The 15,819-nt window shown below is 39.6% G+C and overlaps 1 protein-coding gene across 2 annotated transcripts in view; it reads left to right on the forward strand.

The window, feature by feature from the left end:
• LOC136886481 (phenoloxidase 2) overlaps positions 1–15,819 on the forward strand; it is a 127,290-nt gene that overhangs the window by 36,388 nt on the left and 75,083 nt on the right. For both annotated transcript variants that reach the window (XM_067159284.2, XM_067159282.2), the window contains exon 5: positions 9,424–9,626. In XM_067159284.2, the coding sequence (XP_067015385.2) occupies positions 9,424–9,626 (203 nt within the window). The remainder of the gene's footprint in view (positions 1–9,423; positions 9,627–15,819) is intronic.

Consider the following 15,819-nt stretch of genomic DNA (forward strand, 5'->3'; position numbering starts at 1 on the left):
TTTCATAGATTGCCTTGCAGCGTCTTCATGTAAGTGTCAACAAGCCATTCAAAGACAACGTGTGGCAGTACCGTATATTCTGAATGGATGGCGCGAGGTTCTCATACTCTGACACCTACCAGGAAGGTAAAGAGGCCTTCATTAGAATTAATGTGTGAGTGGACTGTTTGTACAGTGAGACTGATTTCACAAGACATTATTGTGAAAAGTTTCAACAAAACTGGCATTTCTAATGAACTAGATGGAACTGAAGATGACTGCATCTAGGAGATAGAAGAGAATTTGAGTGATTCATTGCAGATGACTTCAGAAGAAAGCGACGATGAATGACATGGTGAGTCTATAGCTTTGAAGTGAAATACGTATTAGCATTGGCAATTTTACAGATTTGACCCTAATACAGTATTGTAATTTATTTCAGGTATCTGGCTCGTGTGACATTAAAAGATGATGGTTTCCGTATAATTATGGCTAGGGAACATATTATTACCTTCAATTTTTTTATTAAAATTAATTGTGTTATACAATTTTTTAAGTTATTTTGTACTATCTTAGGCCTAAATAAATTTTGTGACTTAAGTAAGGTAATTATGTTCTATTTTTCATTTCCATTTTTAATTTAGATTTGCTAAGTAAAAAAAGGGAGAAAAATTACGCGAGCAAATATGGTATCTTTAGTGCCTATAAATTGTGACCCGTATCACCATTATCTCTCTCACAAAACAGTAAGGCACACATGAAGAAGGAGTTGTTGTTTTAGAGCAAAACTCATCATGCAGTTACGTCTGAAGGAGGTTCTCAGACGATTAGTGAAATGATGTGATAATCTGGGTGGTCTTACCACCAGAGGCCATGTACAGTAATTGCTGCCACTCATGATCTATGTAAAGAGTCACGGAGGCTAATCATACATATTAAAATGTGGAGTTGCCAACTTCAGCAGCATAGGATTTTACTTGTTATAGAGGACCAGCAAAAATTGGCTTATGAGTAAATGATGAAAAGACACATTACATGGTTGTACAGAGACTGAATCATGAGGAGGTTGTCAGATTGCCTTTGAAGATTGGGAAATATATGTTTAAAAGAGTAGAGGAGTTTAAATTCCTTGGTGTATTAATCGATGAGCAAAACCGAATGCAACAGGAACACCAAGCTAGAATTAAGAATGCAAATAAGGCATTTAACTCTATGAGCCTTATATTAGTCTCCAAGTTTTTAACAAGGAATGCAAAATTGATTATCTACAATACAATCATTCGACCAGTACTTCTGTACGGTTCCGAGATAAGGAGTATAACCAAGAAGGAGCAGCAGCTGTTGCAAGTCTTTGAGAATAAAGTTTATAGAAAAATATTTGGCCCATGGTTCGATCCTATCTCTCAAAGCTGGCAGAAAAGATCTAATTATGAGATATATCCCCTCTCTCAACAACACACTATGATGGGTGTGATAGAATCCAACAGACTGCGCTGAGCAGGACATGTACTGTGGATGCAGGATAACAGAGCTCCAGTAGATCTATATAAGGGATCTCTTAATGGGAAAAGACCTTCAGGAAGACCCCTAAGCACCTGGAACAAGGAGATCAACAAGGTATACTGGACCCTCCATATTGATAACTGGGAAGAGCAGACTCAAGATCAAAAAGGATGGAAGAGGATTGTGAGATCAGCACAGGAACTTCACGTCCCTCACAAGCATAGTGAGTGAGTGAGTTTGTAGAGGCCTAGCTGCAACAAATATGAACAGATACTTTTGGGCATTGAAAAGGCGTATGGCAGTGTCCCTTGAAACAAGATCTGGGAATGACTGGAAGACCTCACGGTGTCAGAGTATCTGACTGACAAAGTAAAGATGCTATACTAGAATTGCTACAGCTCTGTTCAGATAGGCAGTGAATGACTGAAATGGTTTGAGACAGAGAGATGTCCAGTAAGGAAGTGCCCTATCACCACTCTTGTTAGTAACAGTAATGGACAAGATCATATAGTGTATCAAGAAAATGGACAGCAGACCACATGCTGTGGTATTTGCAGATGATGAACTGTTAAGGGGAGAAACAGGAGCTGAAGTACTGGAAAAAATTAACTGAATGGAACAATACATTCAATAACTTTGAGCTGAAGATGAGTAAAACAAAGCCTCTGTGGTCCAGGTATCAGTGCGCCGGCCTCTCACTGCTGAATACCGTGGTTCAAATCTTCGTCACTCCATGTGAGATTAATGCTGGATAAAGTGGAGGCAGGACAGGTTTTTCTCCAGGTACTCCGGTTTTCCCTGTCATCTTTCATTCCAGCAACACTCTCCAGTATCATTTCATTTCATTAATCATTGCCCCAGAGGAGTGCAACAGGCTTTGGCAGCTGGCACATTTCCTATCCTCGCCACTAGATTACTGACCCGGTCGAATGACTGGAAACAAGCTGTGGATTTTCATTTGTGAGTGAAACAAAGATGGTAGAAATGACCATCAATAGGAAAGGAACAAACTCAAACCTCTTTTTTGGAAGAAACCAAACGAGAATTGGCTTCTCACTTTAAGATCTCGAAAGACAGCACTGTTAAGCAGGAAATACTTAGCAGGACACAGAAGCACCAGACTTTTACAGTCAAGTCAGAAACTTACTCTAGGACTGCTAAATACCACAAAAAGCAAAAACAACCCTGTACCACACCTACTTCGTACAAATTCTTACGTATGGTTTAGAGGCACGTTCTCTACTGAATAATTACTACAGCACAATTCAGACAGAAGAAATGAGATTCATTACAAATATGAATTAAACTACCGTATTTACTCTTGTATTAGACCCCTTTCTCCCCCATCTTTTACAGCCAAAAATGTAAGGAGGGGGTCCGATATGCAATAACCTCAAATTTTGTGCAGTGAACACATGATTTCTAGGCTACAAAGAGCTATAAATTGTACATGTAAACATTCTGCACTATTCTTTAAGATACTTATGAGTGTCTGGCTATTTTCGTTGGAAGACAGTATTTCTAAATGTAGAAAGACAATAAATAGTGATCACAACTTTTAGGCCTACAGATGAAGTAAACATAGTCAGTTTTAGTTAATCATATCACGTCATGCATTTCATCTCATTAATTCCTCTGATGAGGTTGAGGTCAGGAAGGCCATACGGTCGTAGAAACTTGCTACGAAGATTTGTGTCACTTCATACTCGATCCTGTAGAGAAAAGGGACAAGGGTATTGTACAGTATTATCATATTCTGCAATATTGATACAAAATAACTTAATGGCCAGTCATTTGTCTCTGTCAGTTGAGCAGTAGGTCTAACGTACAGTAAACCTGAGTAAATCTGATCGCTGCTTTCGAATTATCGTCTTGCGCTGCCAACTTCCCTGCTACCAGCGTGTCGTCATTCCAAGTAACGTCATCTTCACTGCCATCTCATCAGCCATGCACTGCAATTGAGAGCATTCGAGATTCTGTCTTTTTTGAAACTTTAAAAAAAAGTTTTGTTCCTGACTATAGAGTCCAAGCAGTGTGAATATATTCCCAAGTGGTTTCTGGAAATGGTCTTTGATATTCCCAGTTGGTGTATGTGTTGCAGAAGCCACTCCTTCCAAATTAAGCCGTGTTGTAGAAAGCGTGCCACACCACCAGCTGATAACTAGCATGTGTTACAAGTTGTACTTCCGAATGTAATGCAGAGTGACTGGGGAAGCATTCTTTTGATAACTGCAGCTGTTGAAAGCCAGACCCTTATTTTAAGTGTATTTCATGCTTGTTTTGTACATTTATCACATCAGGATTTCCCTAAATAGCTGTAAATGAGATAAGAGAGACCATATTGTTTAGTATAGCAGTTGAGGCTTTCATGGCTGGTGTTACAGATCATGTCAGCGTTTTCTGGGCTTGTAGGCTGTGGTCCAGGTGCCGGTGAATGTCTCGACGTTTCACCGAAGACTCCGTTTGGCATTGTCAAGGGTGATATAGACATTGATTCCCATAGGGAACCTGAAATATTTGTCCCAAATGAGTAAATTTATAATACCAATATAAATGGTCCGTTATTGGACATTATAAATTTTTCCAGCTAACTCAACCAGGAACCAGAAATGAGTTAGCTGGAAAATTTATAATGTCCAATAACGGACCATTTTATATTGGTATTATTGTCAAGGGTTCCGACTGACTTTGTTAGCAGCGAAGCTCTCCGTGGAATGAAGTGCTGTTGTAATTCCACCTCATATAGTGCAGGCTACGGTAGGCTGCTCACCTACTGGTCCGCCATGCTGGGGGGCAGTCGCTGATTGGCTGTTCTTCAGCCAATGGTTGAAGCGTTAGGGAGCACGATGTACATCGACCTGACTTGGCAGAGACAGGCAACTGATCACCTGTTGCTTTTTTCTGGTCTGCCATGACTATAGTTTCCTCCAGGATTTAAAGCTTTCAGGACTGGAAACCAGGCTTTATTTACCCATTCAGATTCCTCCTTACGGTTGAAGCTCTTGGTGTGCTTTGGGATTTCAATGGCTTCCCTCTGTAGTTGGGTGTGATAACACACAGTAGTTGACAATACTTTGGTGTCGTCGTACTGTATGTCATGGCCTGCTAGCAGCGAGTGTTCAGCGACTGATGATCTATCTGCTTGTCTCAGCCAGCTTTGTCTGTTATGCCTATGTATACCTCGCCGCAGCTGCATGGGATGTTGTAGACACCTGCTGTGGAGAGAGAATGGCGCTTGTTTTTGGCAGACCTAAGCAGTTCCTGGATTTTCTTTGTCGGCCTATATTTGGTTTTAACACCATGGGACTCCTGTAGCCTCTCTACTCTGTCAGTTATTTTCTCAATATATGGCAGAAAGGCTTTAGCTGCTGGTCGCTCCTCTTCTTTCTTCTTGGTTGTTGGGATGTCTGGGATGGAGTGCTCGCTGGATATCTTTATGGCTGTACCCATTAGCGAGTAGTGCCTTACTGAGGTGGCTGAGCTCCTCGTTTAAGTGCTGAGGTTGACAAATTCTCTTAGCATGGTTGACTACCGTCTTAATCACACCATATTTTTGTCGTGGGTGGTGGTTGGACGTCTTCTGAAGATGGCGGCCTGTGTGGGTTGGCTTGCGGTATACTGTGTGTCCCAAGTTTAAATCGGCAGTCTTCTTTACCAGAACATCGATGAAAGGGAGCTTTCCCTCATTTTCTATCTTCATAGTGAACTGAATATTGGTGTTAATAATATTCATATGCTGTAGAAACAGCTGTAATTGTTCCTTTCTGTGGCTCCAGATCACAAAGGTGTCATCTATGAAGCGCAGCCACACCTTAGGTTTCAGTGGTGGGGTTTCGAGTGCTGTTTCTTTGAACTTTTCCATAAAGAAATTTGCTATCACCGGACTCAGAGGATTGCCCATGGCGACACCGTCCATTTGTTCATATAAATTGTCATTCCACAGGAAATAGCTTGTGGTGAGGCAATGGTTGAACAAGTTGGTAATGTCCTCGGGAAAGATCTGAGCGATGTGGTCCAGGGCCTCATTCACAGGTACCTTAGCGAAGAGTGAGACCACATCAAAGCTGACAAGCAGGTCTTCGGCTTCTAGCTAGTTATTATTCAGCTTTTCTATGAAGTGGCCTGAATCTCTGATGTATGACTGTGTGCCACTGATGTAAGGTTGTATTAAGGTGGCCAGATGTTTAGCAATATCATAGTTCGGTGATCCAATAGCACTCACGATGGGCCGTAGAGGTACGTTGTCCTTGTGTATCTTGGGTAAGCCATATAGCCTTGGAGGTAGATCTTCACTTCTGGAGGTTTCCCTCTTCACATTGTCGGGCAATGAAGAGGCCTTAATAAGGCTGTTGGTGTTACTAAGTATCCGATTGGTTGGATCTTTCGGTAGTCTGTGGTAGGTCTCTGGATTAGGTATGCTATCCGTCCGGATAGTGCCAAAAGTTCCACGATGGAAAGAATAAAAATAAATAACAGGAAAGTTTGTCGCATCTATAGGTGTGGCGGTAATGCGTTTTATTATCATAATGTTTAATTTCGTACATTCGTTTGCTGTCTATATTTTTTATATTAACGCACACCTAGTATGTTTTGTTTGGCGTCTCCGCAAATTGTTAAAAGTAAGTGGGGACATAAATACATTATTATCATTGTTCTTCTTCTTTCACTTCTTCCAACTAAGGACTACATAATTTCAACTGTTTCTTTCTGCATTGAACTTTAATATCCTCCCAGTACCTTTGCATTAGTTCTCAATGCCGTTGCTTCCTTTCTTCAGTCCATTCTTGCCTGTTGGAAGCTTAGGTTTTTCTTGGAAACATCGGTGTCTTGTTAGTGTCTGTTTAAGGGGTGCATGTTCCAAGATATCATCTGTAACTCCCACTTGTAAATCTTTGTCCACCTCATTATTAAGGATAAGCACACAATGTGCAGGAAAAACAAAAAAAACAAAACAAATAGTTAACAATAGTTATTAGGGTAGTCACTGTCCCGCACTGCAGAGCATTTTCAATGAGCACTTCCTTTCACTGCATATCATTGCGTGATATCGATCACAGCTTCTGTTGCACAAAGCACAAACACAGGTGACGTCTGGATCGTGATATTTGCTGGTCATGCACACCTTGAAGTAGAAGCCATGAACGGCATAGCGTGTCACTAAATGTCTCAGCTCATAATTCCCTTGTTGCCAATCGCTGTAGATCATAGCGTCTGTAGCGTAGAACTCTAACCATATTTCATTTTTCTTTTTCCAAAGCACTTCCATGAGGCCTTTATATGCAGGAGTTGCTGGCAAAAGTAGCTGTAGTCGTAGTTCCTCAATGAAGAAAGGCTCCCTGGTGAGCTCGTATGCGATCTGAGAGGGTGTAAATTTGGAAAGGCATAATAATTTTTTCAGAAAAGTGGCTTTCACTTTCTCAATCTGTTCCAGATTTCTCTGTGTGCAGTGCATCCAAATTAATTCTAGTCCATATGTTATGATAGGAGTGATTTTAATTTTGAATAATTTCATTGCTGTTCCAATTGATAGTCTATTGATGAGTTTTATGTCATTCATCGCCTTGATAGCCGTGTTTGTTTTGTCTTCTATGTGTTTTCTGATTATGATGCCACGTGTTTGTAAGGTCATGCCGAGATATTTGAAGTGTGACACTGCTGTTAGTTTCTTTTCTTGGTAGAAGAAAGAGGCCTGTGGTCCCCCTTTTCTGAAGCTCATGGACACAGTCTTTTCTTCGTTAATTTGTAGTTCATTTTTCTTTGTCCATTACACCAGTTGATCGAAGGCAATCTGCAATTCTACCTGGTCTGTTGATGTTATTACCATATCATCTGCATATATATATAGGCGTACCATTTCTGATGATATTGCTTGAACTACATCAGCTGTTGCTGCGATGAAGAGCAGAGGGCTCAGTGGATCTCCTTGGAGTACCCCGTTTGTTTGATGATTTGGTCGTGAGATATTTATACCGTCACTGATGATTATGTTGTTGTCGTGAAGTATGTTTTGAATAATTCGCAATAGATAGTTCTCTCTACCAACCAATTGCTGTAGTTTCTCTATTATTAATTTCCGACTGATTGAATCGAAAGCTTTCGTGTAATCTATAAATATTGCATGTAGTTTTTGTCCTGGATTTGAAAAGGTAGTCTGTATGTCGTTGAGTAGGCAGGTAATGGCTTGGATTGTGCTTCTATTTTTCCTGAAACCGAACTGTTCCTCAGGTAATTTCAGGTCTATTATGTTTGTAATGTTTGTATTATTATTATTATTATTATTATTATTATTATTATTATTATTATTATTATTATTATTATTATTATTATTATTATTATTAGATATGTTGGCGAGTAAAACAATTGTTATGATTGAATAGTTATTATCACATTTTAAACTTACTTCTCTCCAAAACATACCTATATTGGCCCGAGTTATGAGACATTAAACGATTACTTTGTTAATGATCTCGCCTGCTCTATTAATATCAACAGCCGTGAATTGGTCCTGACTAAAGTAAACTTGTTTCCTCATCCTGAGGTGGTGCAGCTCTTTTTAGACACTCCCGCAGTGGAGGGGAGTTATATGTACCATTTTTACCGCATATTAACCTTCCTGCCATTCGTAAATCTCTGGCAGTACGGTACCAGGATTCAAACTCAGACTCCCGCGGACAGCAGCTAATTGTGCTAGCCGTTACGCTGGCAGACATTCTTAACTGCAAAACACAGACATATAGCACGACTGATGCATGCTTGCAATGCACAGGTCGGACATGAAACTATTCAACTATTTGTGCGACGTCATCGGAGCTGCAGTAGGCGTACGCTATACAGGCGGACATTTCTTAACTATGAAACACAGATGTACCGCATGACTTCGATGTGTGTGTTCATTGTGTGGGTTGTATGGATGAAAATGTTCATAAATTTGTGTAATGTCATCAGAGCTGCAATAAGTCTTGTACACGCTTCAAAGCTTCTTCTCTGACGGATTACGTTGGGGTGGGGGATGGTCTTCTATACGAGACTTATTTTTTGCATTTTCTTTGTCTCGAAAAGCCAAGGAAGGTCTAATACATGAGGGGGTCTAATACGCGAGGGGGTCTAATACACAAGTAAATACAGTACTTAAAAGGACAAAATCCAGAATGAAGTAAACAGGAGGTTAGCTGGCATTGAGGTCCCTATTACCAATGTAATAAAGAACATTGTGAAAATGAACAATGCCAGAAAATACTTCAACCTTACTGTGCAAGGAAAAAGAGCAAGGGGAAGGCCAAAAAGTGCTGGATAGACTTGGTGAAATCAGATGTGGAGGAGAGAGGTCTCAGATGGGAAGATGTCCTGAAACAGACAGGAAGAGATGGCAAGCGCTTGTACACCACACCTGGGAAACTGAAGTTGGAAAATGATGATGATGATGACAATACAGGATACCATATAAAAACTCTGTCTCTCCTTGTCCACATGTATACCGAGCTCGATAGCTGTAGTCGCTTAAGTGCGGCCAATATCCAGTATTTGGGAGATAGTGGGTTCGAACCTCACTGTTGGCAGTCCTGAAGATGGTTTTCCGTGGTTTCCCATTTTCACACCAGGCAAATGCTGAGGCTGAACCTTAATTAAGGCCACGGACGCTTCCTTTCCAGTCCCATTGTCGCCATAAGACCTATGTGTCGGTGCGACATAAAGCCAAAAAAAAAGTCCACATGTATTCCATCTTGTACCTGAACTAGAGGCAGATGCAGAGGATGCCAGAGGAGTCTCCCTTCATAAAATATTCTTTTGCTCTGATATTGCAATCAGTTACTTACAGCAGTGTTATTAACACTCTTACCAAGTGTCGTGTAATTCCAACTGCTCCTCCTTGCTGTGTGATTTTTTTTTTTTTTTTTCCCCATTGCGTGTATTACATTTTTTAATGCTCATTTTATGTTCCAGAGACCAATTGAAATTCGTCCAGATTTCACTGCAAATGACTTAGAACCAGAGCACCGCCTGGCATATTTTCGCGAAGATATTGGTATCAATATGAACCATTGGCATTGGCATTTGGCTTACCCATTTGATGGACCATTGGAAATTGTCAACAAGGATCGTCGTGGTGAGCTGTTCTATTACTTCCATGAACAGATAATGGCAAGGTAAGATAGAAATAATAATACAATAGAAACTGGATTATAAATACAGTAGGATCTCAATAATTCGAAATTGGTTAATTCAGTATCCTGGCTAATCCGAAGAAGCTCTCATTCCTGGAAACATGAGATACAGTTTTGCATGTTATTTAAATTGTTCATTTCAAAATATGGATAATTCGTAATTCAAAGAACAATGTCAGTCCCATTACCGAAATTCAGACTTTTAATTCAAAACTGCCTTTACATTTAAAAAAAAAAAGTAATTTTCAGAGTAATTTAAATTCAAAATGTATCTACACATGATAGAACGTGTCTTCTGGAACGTGCAGGGGAGGCTTTCCTCACTTTCACTCGCTTCAGTGTGTCTACAGTGTGCTCTTATATTTACTAAGTTTGAGTGAAATTGTAGTTCTTTTGTCATCATCATTCATCAGTTTGCCCTTCCAGTGAGCCTGGTAGGGTGTTTGAAAAACAGGCGTCTTCCAAAGTTGCCTATTCAAAAAGATTTTGTTGTCCATGACAGATTCCCAATTTCATCCTCTTCTCTCCACGCCTTCCCTCAGTTGGTCCATCCATCTTCTTCTTGGTCTTCCAGCTGGTTGTGTACCTGTTATTCTCTCTTCCAGATAAGTATGTGGTAACCTTGTGCTATTCATTCGGTTAACATGCCCAAACCATTTAAGTCCAGATGACCTAAGTCTTTCCTCCATTGATTCATTTAGACCTAGGTTAGATCGGATCTCATCATTTTTCACATGCTCATACAGTACATTAGTCCAATGAATAAACATATGCACAGCGGAGCCAGCATACATTTCTCCTAGTCTTTGATTCATGCTTTTTTCTTCTTTTGTTGCGTGAGGTTATGTTTGTCAGTGAGTTATCCAAGTGTATTATTTGAATAATGAAAATACATTTTGGAAATAGTTTTTTATTCACAACATTTGACAAGTTTAAACTGTGGATCAAGGTTAATTGCATGCAGTAATGGGTCTTAGAATATTTTGTGACACGGCCAGGGTTGGCATTTCTGAATTACGAGTTGGTGGTTAATTCAAAATCACGTAATTCGAAGTTCAATTTTTGCGTCCCAGCAACTTCAAATTAACAGGGTTTTACTGTAATTCACAGGGAGCAATTGGAATGACTCATAAATAGGGCTAGATTCATATGCACTAAAAATCGGTAAAATATGCTTGCACATATGGATTTAAAAACCAGGATATGTTCACTAAAATATAACAAAATATACACTGGTAAATATAGATAAAGCCTATTTTATTTTAAGTAATTTACTATTATTGTTGGTTACAAATTTAAATAGAGCAGAGCTTTGGATTGCGAGCAAAATTTGCTCTATAAACATGCTTGTAATCCATAGCACATGTAGATCAAAGCAAATTTTCCCATAAGAAATAATTGAAACACAGATGATTTGTTCCACAACCCAAAAATATGTTCATTCAGTCATAACCTAAAGGCAAGGCCTTATTGCTGCAACCACATTTGTCTTTCCACCACTGAGCATTTTCTTGAAACTCAGTCTGTCCAACACGGAATCCAGATACTTCTTCCTTGGTCTTCCTCTTCCTTTCTTCCCCAGAACTTATCCTTCCAACAAGGTCACGAAGAATTTGTTATGATGTAGTGTGCGGCCAAGGAATTTGGTTTTCTACTTTTCTGTAGTGGTGATCAACTCTCTTGTTTCACCTGCTTCCTTAACCTTTTGCACTCCTATGTCGAGTGGAGTTCGACATTAAAATATTAGACTTGCGCCCCGATGTCGAGCTCCACTCGACATGACAATTTCTCGTACTTTCAGCGCTCATTCTGGTATTGTAGAGCTATCTAAGGTCTCTAAGAGAACACGTTTTCCTATTTACAATAGTTTGCGGGAATTGCGGTAACTTTCTTAAGCTCTGTTATTCTTGAAAAATTTATGCAAGCTCACAGATGTTTTTGTTTGAATGTAAACATGGCTTCTGCTTCGTCTTCACTCACGGAACTGGATATTTTAGAACAGTTAGTGGACAGTGATAGTGACGATGATGAACCAACAACTGACTTGGATGATTTATTAGTGAATAATGTAAGTGAAAGTGAACAAAATGATAGTGATAATGAAACTGGAAGTGGTGATGCTCCTCCATAACTATGGCACGAGTGGAAAGCTGGCGATCCTGATTTACCTGCATTCTCATTCAATGAAACAATTTGTGGATACAAAGCATCAGGTAGGAACAATCCCTCAACACCTAACGAATTTTTGCAACTTATTTTTGGTGACGAGTTTTTCAAGCAAATTGCCGACGAGACCAACAGATATGCTAAAGTCAAAATTCAGAAGGTGAGAAAACCCGGTCTCCACCCAGAAAACTGTTTTGAAAAGTACCACACAGTGAAAACATACAAGGATTAATGTATTTTATGTATCTAATTGAAAATATATTCATGTAACATACTTATATTTTGTGTTAGATTATTTTGCATTGTTCACACTACAACTATTCATAGTGCAGAAATTGATTAGGAGTGGAGCAGGAAGCATACGCAAAGGGTAATGGAGTTCAAAAGGTTAAGGACCCTTTTGTTTTAATTTTTTTTGGTCCAGTTTATTTTCAGCACCATCCATTTTTTTGTGTGTGTTACATTTGGTTTTGCATTGTACTGACACAGACAGGTCTTATGGTGACAGTGAGATAGGAAAGGGATAAGAGTGGGAAGGAAGCAGCCATGGCCTTAATTAAGGTACAGCCAAGGCGTTTGCCTGGTGTGAAAATGGGAAACCGTGAAAAACCATCTTCAGGGCTGCCGACGGTGGGGTCCGAACCCACTATCTCCTGAATGCAAGCTCACAGCTGCACACCTCTGTCCGCATGGCCAACTCACTCGGTCCTTCTCCATATCCACATTTCCGTTGCTTCCAGACAATTAATATCCTGTTTTGCTAAGACCCATGTTTTGTAGCCGTACAACAAAACACTCCACACAAATATTTTGACAGATACTTTCCTAATTCCTGCTGTATGTATTAGTATAAAATGAGAAGCAACTTTCCTGCATCTTCTAGAAAACGTGGCTGTTGATTTGATACTCTCATGACTCCACTTGCTGCATCCAGACACTTTAGTTCTTCCCTCTTCTCCTTTAACATCATGTAATTAGTTGATATAGACTTTATGTAAAATCTTGTGACATCAGGAACACGGATATCTTGTTCGTACTTCTTGATGATTTCCTTCTTAACGTTTACTGTAATCATCTTCTTCTTCTTTTTACTGCCTTCCTCTTCAGATTTTTTTCTTCATGGGGCCCACCCATTCCTGCAGTAAATTTAGGCTACTAAATAACAGCCACTACACTTCGACACAAATAACTATGCACACACACGATTACAATGTTACAGTAGAGTATGTATGCAGTCGTGTGGATATTGACTGTGTGAGCGAGGCACTGTGTTGATCAGCAGACAGATCAGTAATACTCGTACTGAAAAATCTCTTTTGTTTATTAAGTTACAATTAATTTAAAATTTTAGCTTGTTTGTAAAACACTCATAGACCAAGTTGCTAGCAATCCTAGGATTTTCTGATTTTTTTTTTCTTTCTTTCAATTTTGCTCTATGTCACACCGATACAGACAGATCTTGTGGTGACAATGGAATAGGGAAGGTCTAGGAGAGGGAAGGAAGCGGCTGTGGCCTTGATTTACGTACAGCCCCAGCAGTTGCTTGGTGTGAAAATGGGAAACCACGGCAAGCCATCTTCAGGGCTGCCGACAGTGGGATTGGAACCACTATCTCCCGGATGCAAGCTTACAGCTGTGCACCCCTAACTGCATGGCCAACTTGCCCAGTAAAGGATTTTCTGTACACTCAACAATTTAAATCCTCTGAAGTTTTGTTTATTTGTGCTAAACTGTAGTCAGTTCTTCTGTTATACATAAGACTATTCAGACATAAGTTTATTTTCTGTTAGATTTGTAATAAACTATTATATATTTTTCTAAATACTCAGGCAACAAGACTTTTGTATTTGTCCACAAGAATGCTGTATTATTTTTGACGTGTGGCATTTGAGTTTAGTGACCTCAAAGAAGTCATGCAACTAAAGAATAAAACAAAATCATCATCATCATCATCATCATCATCATCATTTTCATTTCCCCTTGTCCAGCTCTGCCAGGTCAGGTTGTTGATGGTACTTCTCCACTATTGCCTCTCCTTTCACCACTTCTCTTCAGTCGTTGTATTCCGTTCCAGTCTTCTTTTTCTTATACTGTTCTAGTCACAGTCTGTCCATCTTGCTCTGGGCCTCCCTCTTGCCCTCTTTTCCTCTGTCTTAGCCTCCAATACTTGTTTTGGTATCCTTCCCTCCACCATCCTCATAACATGTCCATACTATCTCATTTTATTCTTCCCCATCCTATCACTCAGTTTTCCTACCCCTATCTCTTTTCTGACCTCAACATTTCTTACTCTGTTTCTCCTTGTCTCCCCTACCATATTCCTCTAGAACTTAATCTCACTGACCTGAACTTTACTCTCATATGTTGCTGTCAAAATCCAAGTCTCTGATGCATCTTCTTCTTCTTCTTCTTCTTCTTCTTCTTCTTCTTCTTATTATTATTATTATTATTATTATTATTATTATTCTTCTTCTTCTTCCATTCCCTTTTCCAGATTCTCTCTGGGTAGGATAGTGTATGAAAGCCCTCCGCCTTACTCAATCTTTCCACCATTCCTCTTCTAATACTTTATTGCTATCGACTCCTCTATTTACAGTACAGTCCACCTCATTCTAGGCCATCCCCTAGGCCTCTTTGCAGTCTCTGTATCCATGAATGTTCTCTTTGGTAGTCTCTCTCCTGGCATTCTCATCATGTGTCCAAACCATTTTAGCTTTGCTCTATGCCTTTGCTGGCAAGATGTAGTGTTTACAGTGCACTGTGTCTCCTGGTACGGGCTAGAATAAATGTATTACTTTCATTTACCTGTCTCAGTCTCATCCTTGGCTTTGACAAAATGAAAGTGACCAAGATATGAGCGATGCTAGTAATACCATTCCTTATGCACCCAGTCCTTGTTATGAATGGTGCAAAAATATCGCTCATAGAGTCGGTTGGTGCATGCATTTCAATGGGCTTGGCAGACTGATATGTAATAGCAACTTCTGGCTCAGTGAGGAAAGCAATGGGAAACTTCCTCACTCCTCATTTCCCTAGCATGCCTCTTCAGTGACGTCTAGGCTATCTATGACAGCTGTTGGCGGAACTGTGGAGGATCAAACCAGCCTTCGGGCTGAATACCCAACATACACATATCAATCTCTTCTTGAAGTTTACACACTCTCACGCTTCTTCTTATTTCCTCATTTCGTATTCTATCTCGTCTTGTCTTTCCCTGTATGCTCCTCAAGAACCTCATTTCAGCTGCTTGTATCGTACTTTGGTTCCGCTTAGTCAACGTCCAGGCTGCCGAAGCATAGGTCATTATAGGTTTGTAATAGGACGAGTATAAAACCTCCTTGTACTAATCTTCACTCCAAAATTTCTTATCTCCTCATTCCATAAATCAACTTGTGTCTGTACTTCCTCTTCATTATCTCCCCAAATTATAATGTCATCAGCAAAGAGCATAGACTTTACTTGCTTGTCCACCATCTTCTCCTTGATATTATGTAGAATTCTATCCATTATGATAATGAAGAATATAGGAGACAATACACTTCCCTGTCTTAAGCCTGTCTCAACTCTGAACCATTCAGTTTGACCCACTTTGGTTATAACACAGCTTTCACAATTTTGATACTGTCGCTGGTTGTGAGAAGTTAATAAAGTGGATGGAAGCTAGGGAACTCTCAGACATTTTCAAAGAATTCAATTAAATATTATATTTTTTGTTGCTGTAAATTTATGTACATTTTTGGTAATATCAAGAACTAAGACATTTGCGACAAAGTTGTTGTAATATGTGTTTTATTTGTTGTGAAATTTTGTGGATTTAAAGAATTTTCAGGAAAATCAGCTGGAAAAGTTATAATGTCCAATAATGGACCATTTATATTGGTATTGTAAATTTGCTCATTCGGAATAAATATTTCAGGTCCCCTATGGAAATCAACATCTACTCTATATCATCCGATGGCCAGGCGGGCGTCCATTTTTGGTAATGAGACAAAGTCTCTCATAGTGCATT

The sequence above is a fragment of the Anabrus simplex genome, chromosome X, assembly GCF_040414725.1.
Source record: "Anabrus simplex isolate iqAnaSimp1 chromosome X, ASM4041472v1, whole genome shotgun sequence".
In the NCBI taxonomy this organism is placed as follows: domain Eukaryota; kingdom Metazoa; phylum Arthropoda; class Insecta; order Orthoptera; family Tettigoniidae; genus Anabrus; species Anabrus simplex.